The sequence below is a fragment of the Theropithecus gelada genome, chromosome X, assembly GCF_003255815.1.
Source record: "Theropithecus gelada isolate Dixy chromosome X, Tgel_1.0, whole genome shotgun sequence".
Classification (NCBI taxonomy): Eukaryota; Metazoa; Chordata; class Mammalia; order Primates; family Cercopithecidae; genus Theropithecus; species Theropithecus gelada.
This window is the reverse complement of record NC_037689.1, coordinates 117,101,269-117,113,661: the sequence shown is the minus strand read 5'-3', so window position 1 is coordinate 117,113,661 and position 12,393 is coordinate 117,101,269. Positions and strand designations below refer to the sequence as shown.

At 47.9% G+C, this 12,393-nt stretch overlaps 1 protein-coding gene across 7 annotated transcripts in view; it reads left to right on the top strand.

Annotated features, from left to right (window-relative positions):
* SEPT6 (septin 6) overlaps positions 1-12,393 on the top strand; it is a 79,206-nt gene that overhangs the window by 44,561 nt on the left and 22,252 nt on the right. For all 7 annotated transcript variants that reach the window (XM_025371693.1, XM_025371696.1, XM_025371698.1 and 4 more), the window contains one exon: positions 8,913-9,009. In XM_025371693.1, coding sequence (XP_025227478.1) covers positions 8,913-9,009 — 97 coding nt within the window. The remainder of the gene's footprint in view (positions 1-8,912; positions 9,010-12,393) is intronic.

Genomic DNA, 12,393 nt, shown 5'->3' with positions numbered 1-12,393 from the left:
ATCTCAGCTCACTGCAAGCTCCGCCTCCCGGGTTCACGCCATTCTCCGGCCTCAGCCTCCCGAGTAGCTGGGACTACAGGCGCCCGCCACCTCGCCCGGCTAGTTTTTTGTATTTCTTAATAGAGACGGGGTTTCACCGTGTTAGCCAGGATGGTCTCGATCTCCTGACCTCGTGATCCGCCCGTCTCGGCCTCCCAAAGTGCTGGGATTACAGGCTTGAGCCACCGCGCCCGGCCGAGATGTTATTTTTAAATATCAGGGTGTGCTGGGCATGGTGGCTCAGGCCTGTAATCCCAGCACTTTGGGAGGCTGAGGCGGGTGGATCACCTGAGGTCAGGAGTTTGAGACCAACCTGACCAACATGGCGAAACCCCGTCTCTACTAAAAAATACAAAAATTATCCAGGCGTGGTGGTGTGCGCCTGTAATCCCAGCTACTCTGGAGGCTGAGGCAGAGGTTGCAGTGAGCCAAGATTACGTCATTGCCCTCCAGCCTGGGCGACAGAGCGAGACTGATCTCAAAAAAAAAAAAAAAAAAAAAAAAAAAACAGGGTTATTTTTTTTTTTTTAAATGTGAAAAAATTTAAAAAAAAAAAAAAAAAAGAAACCTTGCCATCTTTCCTCTCCTCCCCCACTTTTCCCTACTAGAGGAATGACTAATAAAGAAGGCAGAGAGGCAAACATCTCCTAATGCTTCCTTACAATGTGTTGCTGTTGCTGTGAAATCTTCAATGTTGTGATTTCAAGCAGACAGCTAATAGCTTTCAGAAAGCGTCTGCTTTGGGAACAGATTTCTTTTTCTCTATTGAGTGGCATCAGTTTTTCCTAATGACATAATGCCTGGGTATAGCCAAACTCAGGAAAGCCTTGTAATAAAAGCCATTTTTAGAAAACTTTCCTGCTGCCACTGCCCTCTAAGTTATCATTACAACATCAGCTGCCACCTCCTATGAATTGGCCAACAAATTAGCATAGCAGGGCAGCAAGTCATTGTCTCGCCTGACTTCCCGTCCATCAGTACACCCGAGATGCGTTTGTTATCACCATCACCATCTTAGACAAATCTGGCTCAGGGGTAAGGTTCTCTGGAGCGTGGCAGGTGGAGATAGGTCTTCTCTGACCGGCCATGGGCATGGAAAAATTAAAAAAGATTAGTGCTTGTCCTCTTGAGAAGTCAGGGCATTTTGATGGAAACTAGGCTCTGTTATGAAGAGACAGCCTAGTCTGCAGAAAAACGGGAGCCTCGTGAGAAGTGTTGTCTAGGTGCCACCGGCACTGATGTCTGGAAGCGTCTGGTCACCTCAGGACATCAGTTGCCATAGAGACCTTCCGAACACTGACGCCCTAAGTCACCAAGCAGCTTTCAGGCTTGTGGTTTGCTTTGCTAAGAATAAATAGGGACTGAGAGTTGTCAGCCATCTCAAGATGTCACACAGAACCACATCTTTGTACCTCGTGGATTAGGAGTGACAGTCATCCTGGGCTCTGTTCTCAGCTCAGCTCTGGCCTCCTACTGAGCCTAGGGTAGGCTCATCCTCAAGGCTGGAAACCCCCAAGCTAGGCAACAGCAGTTGTCAAGCATGCTGTTATGGCTGAGAAGGAATTTTGGGTCCTTTATTACTCATAATTGTGTTTCACTTTGAAAAACAAAATTCGAGGCTGAACAACATAGCAAGACCTCATCTCTACTGAAATTAAAAAAAAAAAAAATTAACTGGTGGCCAGGCGCGGTGGCTCACGCCTGTAATTCCAGCACTTTGGGAGGCCGAGGTGGGTGGATCACCTGAGGTCAAGAGTTCGAGACCAGCCTGACCAACATGGAGAAACCCCGTCTCTACTAAAAAGACAAAATTAGCTGGGTGTGGTGGTGCGTGCCTGTAATCCCAGCTACTTGGAAGGCTGAGGCAGGAGAATCGCTTGAACCTAGGGAGGCAGAGGTTGCAGTGAGCTGAGATTGCGCCTTTGCACTCCAGCCTGGGCAACAAGAGCAAAACTCCATCTCAAAAAAAAAAAAAAATTAACTAGTGCTGTGGCATACACCTGTAGTCTCAGCTACTTGGTCGGTGGGCGGCCTAAAGCGGGAGGATTACTTGAGCCCGGGAAGTTGAGGCTGCAGTGAACCCTGATCGTGCCACTGCACTACTCCAGGCTGGGTGACAGAGCAACACCCTGTCTCACCAAAAAAAAAAAATCAAAAAAAAAAAAAAAAGGAAAAAAAAGAAAAAAAAAAAAAAAAAACTAAATAGAAAGAAAGAAACAAAAAGGAAGGAAGGAGGAGAGGGAAGAGGGAGGGAGGGAGGGAAGGAGGGAATTCCAGTGGAAGGAAGGAGAAAGAGGGAGGGAGGGAGGGAATTCCAATGGATTCAGAATTATCCCTATTATAAATCACTCACCACTTACTCCCTTGCATCCCACTGTGCTTTTTTTTTCTTTCTTTTTCTTTTTTTCTTTTTTTTTTTTGAGACAGGCTCTTGCTCTGTCACCCAGGCTGGAGTGCAGTGATGTAATCAATCTCAGCTCACTGTAGCCTCCACCTCCTGGGTTCAAGTAGTCCTCCTGCCTCAGCCTCCTGAGTAGCTGGGACCACAGGCATGCACCTCCATGCTCGGCTAATCCACTGTGGTTTTTTTTTGAGTGGGAAAGAGAGGAGTGGCCCCACATCTAGTGTGCCTGGAATTGGCATGCCTGTGAGAGGAGCTTGCATGTGAGTGCTTTGTGTTACATGCGCTGTGATGGGAAAGAGGGTGCTATCAAATATACACAGACGATTGCTTAGCCTGCCTGCCACCGAACAACTATGTCAAAAGTCCCCAGAGTCTTCACACAAGCCGTGGTGTATGAAACTGCATCCTCAGGACCTGGGCTTGGGTGGTAGGAGGAGTTGGTGCTGGTCTTTCATTTTGGATTTGACTCCAACCCCACAGCCTCAGCCATCCCAGCCAATTGTCATAGGAGCTGGATTGGAAGAAGTGGAAGAAGGCTGTTGCCTGAGTGGAGAAGACTGGACAATGTCCTGTCTGTCACCATGAGGGATTTTTATGGCAGGAAATGAGAGTAATGAGGTCCCAGCCACCACCTTGGATTATGGGTGACTCCAGAAAACCTTATTTTAGATTGAAGGGGAAGGGAAGGGAGAGCGAGGTCTTGTTGCATGCTATTTTCAACTCATACTCTGATATCTCTCAAGGTTGTAGACTTTAATACTGAAAATTGCTATGTTGTTTTAAATTTAATGATGTTCTTTGCATGGCTCAAACCATGACTAGGACCAGCAAAAAGGCCCAGTTACTTATTTGACTAAGCTCCATTAGTTGTCCATTTGTGAGGTCTGGGGTTTGGTTCCCACAAAGGCAGTTGACATTTGGGTCCAGTGAGAGCACATGGCTGAACAGTAGGGTCACAGGGAGACCCATAGACACAAGTCCATCCCTTCCTCTGAGACAGCAGTGGTATTTCCATTGTTTCCATGTACTTTTGCAGGAATCACCAGTGGTTGACTTGAGAGCAAATCAGCCAATGGTCTTGTTCAGTCACCAGCAGGAGCCTGAAATGGGGACTAACATAACTGGGAAACACTGTCCACCCTGGGAGGGAAGCAAGCCCAATCAGAATATTATCATTAGATGAGGAATAAAGAGTTCTGACATTGTCTATTTCACTGGGTTAAGGAAGACAGTCACCTAGCCTCCCAAGTATAATGGATGTGGTGAAATAAGAATAAAGTAACTCATGCCAATTGGATTATTAAGTACTTTACAATGTACCAAGAAGAATTTAAGTTAGACACAAGTCAGTAAAGGTGGTGCTACGGTTTGATTGTGTCCCCTCCAAAATTCAAATGTGGCCAGTGTGATAGTATTAAGAGGTGGGGGCCAGGCACAGTGGCTCACACCTGTAATCCCAGCACTTTGGGAGGCCAAGGTGGGCAAATCAAGAGGTCAAGAGATCGAGACCATCCTGGCCAACATGGTGAAACCCCGTCTCTACTAAAAATACAAAAAATTGCCAGGCACGGTGGCTCATGCCTGTAATCCCAGCTACTCGGGAGGCTGAGGCAGGCGGATCACCTGAGGTCGGGAGTTTGGGACCAGCCTAACCAACATGGAGAAACCCCATCTCTACTAAAAATGCAAAATTAGCTGGGCATGGTGGTGCATGCCTATAATCCCAGCTACTCAGGAGGCTGAGGCAGGAGAATTGCTTGAACCCAGGAGGTGGAGGTTGTGGTGAGCTGAGATCACGCAATTGCACTCCAGCCTGGGCAACGAGCGAAACTCCATTGCAAAAAAAAAGAAAAAGATAAATTAGCTGGGCATGGTGCCACACGCCTGTAGTCCCAGCTACTCGAGAGGCTGAGGCAGGTGGATCACTTGAATCCGGGAGGTGGAGGTTGCAGTGAGCCAAGATCACGCCACTGCACTCCAGCCTGGCAACCGAGTGAGACTGTCTCAAAAACAAAAAACAAAAAAAGAAAAAACAAAAAAAGGGCCCTTAAGAAGTGATTGGGCCTGGCTGGGCGCGGTGGCTCATGCCTGTAATCCCAGCACTTTGGGAGGCTGAGGCAGGTGGATCACCCAAGTTCAAGAACAGCTTGGCCAACATGGCGAGATCCCGTCACTACTGAAAATACAAAAATTAGCTGGGCGTGGTGGCAGGCGCCTGTAATCCCAGCTACTCGGGAGACTGAGGCAGGGGAATCACCTGAACCCGGGAGGCGGAGGTTGCAGCAGTGAGCTGAGATTGTGCCATTGCACTCCAGCCTAGGCAACAAGAGTGAAACTCTGTCTTTAAAAAAAAAAAAAGTGATTGGGCCATGAGGGGCTCCCCCCTTTTTTATGGGGATGGGGCCCCTTTTTTTTTTTTTTTTTTTGAGATGCAGTCTTGCTCTGTCGGCCAGGCTGCAGTGTAGTGGTGTGATCTTGGCTCACCACAACCTCTGCCTCCCAGGTTCAAGCAATTCTCTGCCTCAGCCTCCCGAGTAGCTGAGATTACAGGCGTCCACCACCACGCCCAGCTAATTTTTGTATTTTTAGTAGAGATGGGGGTTTCACCATCTTGGCCAGGCTGGTCTTGAACTCCTGACCTCGTGATCCACCTGCCTCGGCCTCCCAAAGTGCTGGAATTATAGGCGTGAGCCACCATGCCTGGCCGAAGACCCTTTTTAAAGAGACGTCATGCAGTGTTGGGCTAGCTGGTCCTTCTGCTGTGTGATGATGCGGCAAGAAGGTCCTCACCAGACCAGATGCTGGTGCCTTGATCTTGGACCTCCCAGCCTCCAGAACTATGAGGAATAAATTTCTATTGTTGATAAATTACTCAGTCTCAAGTAGTTTATTGTAGCAAGACAAAATGCACTAAGACAGATAGTGAATCTAGGAATGGACTCCCAAGAGAGGCTTGAGACTATCTCTTGTTGGAGTTTTCTGACACTGGGAAATCTGACATCCGAGGGCGCCTCATTGGAAGTCTGAGTGAGAGATTTACACAGACTCCCCTGAGAGGGCTGTTTGTGTTTCAGCAGCAACACTGCCCTGCATCTAACAGAGTCTCCTCCCTGGGTCCACACATAGAAAATGTCACCCCTGTCTGTCAGTTTCCTACAGAGACCTGGGAAAAATAGCAGAAAGCCCAGCCTCAGATTTGGATCCCACTGGTAGGACCTAGGAGTATGGTCGGTGGTGGTGCGGGGGGAGGGTGGGTATCTGCTCTCTGCTCCGCTCGACTCCATTCTGGTTGTCAAAGCCATCTGTCTCTCAAAAGCAGTGGAACAGAGGGCCAGAGCCTGGTCCCCATGATTTCCTGCTTGTCATGGTTTGCTTCCTTCTAGCGGATGCCACGTAGCCAGGAGGCAGAGTGCAGGCCACCCTAGGTGGCTGGGAGAGGTTGGCAGCCAAAGCTCGGTGGCCTTGCTGCCGCTTCAGAGGATCTGGGCATGCGGGTTAGGGACTTAGGCAACTCGTTTAACCTCCCTGTATCCCAGTTCCCCAACTCATGAATGGATCTTTTAATCATTGCCATAGAAGGATGCTGTGAAAGTCAAACGAAAGGAGAGCACTGGGAAATGCCTACCTTGCATATACTTATCAAAACAGACTGAGGCCAGCTGCAAAGGAGTGTGCCGTGGGAGGGCTGGGGCTATATTTTTGAGCTAGAAGAATAAAATGACAGCAGTTTGAGAAAGAGGGGGAAGCAAGTCACCCTATCATTCTGACAGTGTCTCTTGATGATAAAAATGGAACAGGCCCGAGGGAATACTGACATTTTTGTATGGCTTTGTTTTCTTCTTCTTTTTTTTTTTCTCGAGCTCGGAGAAGCACCTCCCACTTCACATGCCTTCCTCCTCCATCACTTACAGCTGAGAGCCCAGGATGAGGGAGTGCTACAACGTGGTTTTTCTTTATCACCTCCTCCCTCAGTCTAGCTCTCTGCATTCGCCGCCCCTTGGCTCTTCTGTGTCATGTGGCTGAAGCTGTGGGGTCTCTGCAGGGGAAATGTTTTCCCAGAAAATGTTTAGGGGTGGATTCGAGGCTCCCGATATGTCTTAGGTCCCTGAGTGGGAATGAATTGTGCCCAGATCAACCCTCCTGGCAAAGACTGGAGATGCTTTTAGGCCCTTGGGCAGCATTTTCACGAATTCAGTGCTTCCCAAATGCCCTGTGTGTCACTTGCCCAGTTACTCTTCTGGTCATTCCCCTCCCAGAATGGATGAAACATTTCTCACCTCCACCCCACACCCACCTTCCATATCCATAACCTCCTCTTTCCCATGTCCAGATTTAAGGGACAGTCAGTGGAGTGGGGAGGGGTTGGAGAGTGGCTGAGACGATTGTCTGATAGCAGCTGAGAGGCGAGAGGGTGAAAGAAGAGCAGCTTCAGCTGGCAGCCAAGCAATTGAAGGGATTGGTGGAGGTCCTGGAGCTGAGCTCCTGATGAAATTCTGTGTTCTTCTGCTCTGAAGGACATTTTTGGGGTCCAGAGCTAGAGGAGAATGGAGAGGAAGGATTGGCTGTGACATCAGCCTGTGGATTAAACAAACAAGCCACAGATGTGCTGTGGGTTTCCCTGAATTGAATTGCCTCTGATAATCTGGTCTTGAACAACTAGTTCCCCCAGGGTTTAGGGTACGCACCTCATCTACTGCTTGAACCCCCTAAACGGAAGTAGCAGACCAGCAAGGGGTGGGCTTTGAAGTCAGAGAGACCAGGATTCCATACCTCATTCTGTTCCTTACTATTGTGTGCCTGCTGGCAAGTCCCTTAGCCCTTCCGGACCTCAGTTTCCCCATCTAAAGAGGAGAATAATAAGGCAACTTACCATATAGTGTTGTCGTAGAGATTCAGTGAGACAATACCATGTAAAGCAGCTGGTACCCAGTGCATAGGGCTTAACAAATTATTGCTAATGCTAACGCTGTTAGTATGATTGCCACTACCTACTCTGAAACGACTTATTTGACTTCCCACGAAGTTAATTGCTCCCTCTTCTGTGTTACTCCAGCCCTGTTTACGACCTTGATCTTTTTTTTTTTTTTTTTTTTTTTTTGAGACAGGGTCTTGCTCTGTCACACAGGCTGGGGTGCAGTGGTGCGATCTCGGCTCACTGCAACCTCCACTTCTGGCACAACCCTCATCTTGCTGTCTGATCGTTGTCGGGATGGCTTTCTCCCTGGGCACACTGTGCAGTCTCCGGGGCCAGGCTCTGTGCTTTTTTGCCATTACGTTGTTCTTAATCCCTAGCATATATCACAGGAGCTAGGATGAGTGGGCAAATGGGTCAAAATATCTGAGATCATGGTCTGTTTCTGCAAGCAGGCTAAGAAACTTTCCCCATAGGCTCTTTACCTGTTGGTGTAAAGCCCTTTTGGGCAAAGCCCCGCCTGGGCTCACCTGGTCGGTAAACATTGATTCCGTAGTTCCATTTGGCTGTGGTGACTCAGCACTTACAGGCTGGCCAGCTCCTTGTGGACTGGGGCTCTGTGAGTGTTTCCCAGGCCCCACACTACCAAGTCGGGGCAGCTCTCTCTTCTCTGACCCATAAAGCCAGGCCAAGCTCCTCATTCCCCCTGTGAGCACCAAGCTCATAAACCTATTTGTCCTTTGCCTTTCTTTCCTCTTTCCCTAGCCTTACCACAGCCATTCAGGAAGTAGTTATTAAGCACCTGCTATGTGCAGGGCACCAGACCATATACTTGAGCCCTTGATCACATACTATCTTATATGACTTGAGTTATGTAATTTGGGCTCCCTCAACTAGACTGTAAGCTCCTAGAGGGCGAGGGAGCATGTCTTCTGCTGCTTCTATCTGCCTTATAGCACCTACAGCAGAACCCAGCACAGTCATGTGAGTAAATCCTTAGTGACTTGCCTTCTAGGCTCACGAGTTCAGTGTGAGCTCTTTCTCCAGGGAAGGATGAGAACAAGGACAATACAGCTCAGTCGGCTTTGTGGTCTCAGTATGGACCTAGTCTTGGGGCTCTTGCACGCCAGGGAGGGAGAAGGGCCAGTGATCTGAGACCCTTCGGTACTCCTTTATCCTCTCTATCCACACAGAACCCCCCTCATTCCACTTCCCCATCTTCCAAAGGCTCTTGCCCTCAGCAGTAACTATGAATAGCGAATAGCTTGGTAGTCTGTGTGTCTGCGTATTATTCTGCTTATTTTCTCTCTTTGTTCCCTATGCATTCAGCCATGTCATTGTTACCCTCTATTGTGAATTTCTGAACAGCAGAAGCTTGGACTAGGCCTCTTATCCTCACATAGTTTGGGAACTTAATAAATGCTTGTTGGTGATGATGACAGTGAGGGACATTGCAGGGTGAGGGTCTGGGGCCCCAGAGACCAACAGCAGTTGGGTTGTGTAACACTCAGTGCCTTTCCTCTGCAGTTCTCAGCTTTCGTTTGCCTTCGGTTTCAGGCCCACCTGCCGTTTGCTGTCATCGGCAGCACGGAAGAACTGAAGATAGGCAACAAGATGATGAGGGCGCGGCAGTATCCTTGGGGCACTGTGCAGGGTGAGTGAGTCTCCGGGAGAGGGGCTACATGCAGGAAACCCCTTTTGTCTGCCTCTTTGTTTGTCCCCAGCCACTATATGACAAGTTTCTAAACTGTCCCAAGTCTCTGCTCATTTGGCATGGGTCCCAAATAGCCATAGGGGTCACTAGGAAGCTAACTCTGGCTCCATACTGGGATGCCCTGATGGGAGCAAGCTTCCTCTGTCTCTCATGGGAAAAGTATTCCTAAACACAAAGACTTGCAAGGTAGGAAGGAGTGTGCGAGAAAGCCTGTGTTCTTGCCCAAGTGCACCAGGAAATGCACAAGAATGTTCACAGTAGTGTTGTTTGTAATGACAAATAATTACAAACAATCCAGATATTCATTAAAATAGACTGGATAGGCCGGACGTGGTGGCTCACGCCTGTAATCCCAGCATTTTGGGAGGCCGGGGCAGGCGGATCACGAGGTCAGGAAATCGAGACCATCCTGGTCAACATGGTGAAACCCCATCTCTACTAAAAGTACAAAAAAAAAAAAAGACTGGATAATGGGAGGGTGGGAAGGGGGTAAGGGATTTTAAAAAACTACATATTGGGGCTGGGCGCAGTGGCTCACTCCTGTAATCCTAGCACTCTGGGAGGCCGAAGCGGATAGATCACCAGAAGTCAGGAGTTCGAGACCAATCTGGCCAACATGGTGAAACCCCGTCTCTACTAAAAATACAAAAAAAAAAAAAAAAAAAGTCAGGCATGGTGGCATGTGCCTGTAGTCCCAGCTACTCAGGAGGCTGAGGCAAGAGAATCGCTTGAACCCAGGAGGCAGAGATTGCCGTGAGCTGAGATTTCGCCACTGCACTCCAGCCTGGGCGACAGAGCGAGATTGAAAAAAAAAAAGAAAGAAACATACCATTGGATTCCCTTTGTATGAATTCCAAAAGGAGGCAAAACTAAATAAGATATATATTTTTAGGAATGCACACATGAGAGGTAAAACTGTAAAGAAAACAAAGGAATGATACTCTCCAAAGTCAGGAGAGGGGTTAAGTCTCTGCCAGGGGAGTGGGGGGATAAAGGAGGATGAGATTGGAAAAGGGCACTCAGGGGCTTCCAAGATACTGGTAATGTTTAACCTGGGTTGTGGAGACATTGGTGTTAATTTTTCAAAAATTCTTTAAATCGCACATACATATTTCATGCCCTCTTTTGAATGTATGATTATTTCACAATTGAAAAGCAATCAGACATATTGTATTACACTCAGGAAAGTTCCTTCTGGGATCTGCCTGACATATGTTAACTTACCCTCAGGGCTAGTCAGTTCAGTGCATAAGACAAGGCCAAGGACAGTGCTGTGGGTAGAAGAGGTCTTTAGTCCTGAGAGTCTACAGCTAGAAACCGGGCCGTGGCTGATAGGGGCATCGTGTGAAAGAGTGGCTGGTTCTCTGTAACCTCATCCCTACCACTGGGGAAACACCTGAAAGTGGGTGGCGAGTTGTCCGCATCACATACGAAGGCTGGCATGTTTTAGGACACCCCGCAGACCCACTGACAATAGCTGGATTTTCTATAGGTGGGACAAGACTGGTTATCAGAGCTGTGCTAAGTTCTGGTCTTCTCTGCTGTTCAGAGCTGGGGTTGCTCCACTAGGAACGTTTGCAAATGGTTTCTGGACCCACAGTCCCACCCTGGGAATGGACTTGTGGTCTGAGAAACAGGAACCTGAAGTGAGATGAGGAGAAGCCAGTAGACATGGTTCCAATGACTTACTTCATCTGACGTGGACTACCCTGAACCTAAACAATAAAGGGGGCTTTGAAAGTTTTTCTTGTAAGTCTAAGTTGACTGTTCTGCTTGAATGAGGAAGAAGTTGTATATTGCTTAGGTAGCCTGCAGGGGCCTTGGAGGCACTCCTTCTGACTCACCATCAGAGATCACTGTCCAGAGATGGAGGAGGAGATGGCATATAGCATAGTACTGAGAAGTTGCATATAGCATAGTCCTGAGAAGTTGTCTTACTGACGTCATCTTTAATATTAGCCTACGTTCTATGACAGCAGGGGGCTTTATTGCTAATTCAGTGGGTCTTAAGCAGAAGGATTATGTGAGCTGATTCGGGCTTTGGAAAGACTGATGACCACAAGGCAGTCTGCTTCAACTACAGCTGACCCACTTATCCCAGGCCCCTCTCTGCCCCCACTACCCTCTTCCAGACTCTGCAAGACAGAATCTGGGGTGACTGCCTGCTCATCACTTCAGACACCATTTTTCCTACTTGTTCAGGCCAAATACCACCATCCGACACAGTGAAGCCATACCTGTAGCCACCTTGACAAAGTACTGCTTGTGACCTGGTCTAGCCAGAAATCGATTTTGCTATGACTTGGTCCACATCTGTCATTCTTGACCACTGCCCAAAATTGCAGACCTTTGCTTGCACTCTTTTGAAGAGGGGACTTGTTCACACAGGCCAGAAAGTGGGGTCCCCTTGCTCCTAGTCACCATTGCTACTGTCAGGCCATTATCTACCCTCTAAAGAAACCACCTCCTTGGAAGCTTCTACCATCCAGGTGGGCCATGCCTGCGGTCCACACCCCTCCTTGTCACTGTCATCTATCAATATCCTAGTTCTTTCCCCTTATTATTTGGAGACTTTGTCACCTCCCCTACATTGCCTGGGTTTGAGCCCTAACTCTGCAACTTACTAGCTACATAACCTTGCCTAACCTCATTGACACCTTGCAAACACCATTCCCTTCTCTGGCTGATAAATTACTATTCTTCCTTCCAGAGTCATCTTAGGGATTTTCTCTTCGGTGAAGTCTTCACTTTCCCAGGAGCTCTTAGGCCCCCCTCTTCTGAGCTTTATTGCCACTTGGCTATCCCTCTGTTTTTGTAGTTTTGCACTGAATTGTATTTGTCTATTTGCATCTATTCTTCCTCTAAACTGTAAGCTCCTGACAGCAAGATTCCATGACTTCGTTTCTGAATTCCCAGTGCCTCACACAATAATGGGAACAGAGATTCCACAAATATTGATTGGATGGATGGATAGATGGATGGATGAATGGGTGGATGGATGGATGAATGGGTGGGTGGATGGATGGATGGATGGATGGATGGATGGATAGATGGATGGATGGATGGATGGATGGATAGATGCATATGTACTGTTGTCCTACAAGTGGTATAGACCAAACATTCTTTTGAAGGTCTGACTGCTGAATTTAGATTGTGGTGCTACTGACTGTCTTAACAAGTATTTTTATGGTATCACCATTTTTCATTACTGGCATTTTTGTAACCTTTCATTTACATTTTCAGTAAAAAAGAGAGGAAGTAAATTTGCAGGATCTAAATACACAGATTGCAAGGCAACGTCACTGTTAGACATTTTGCCTCTCG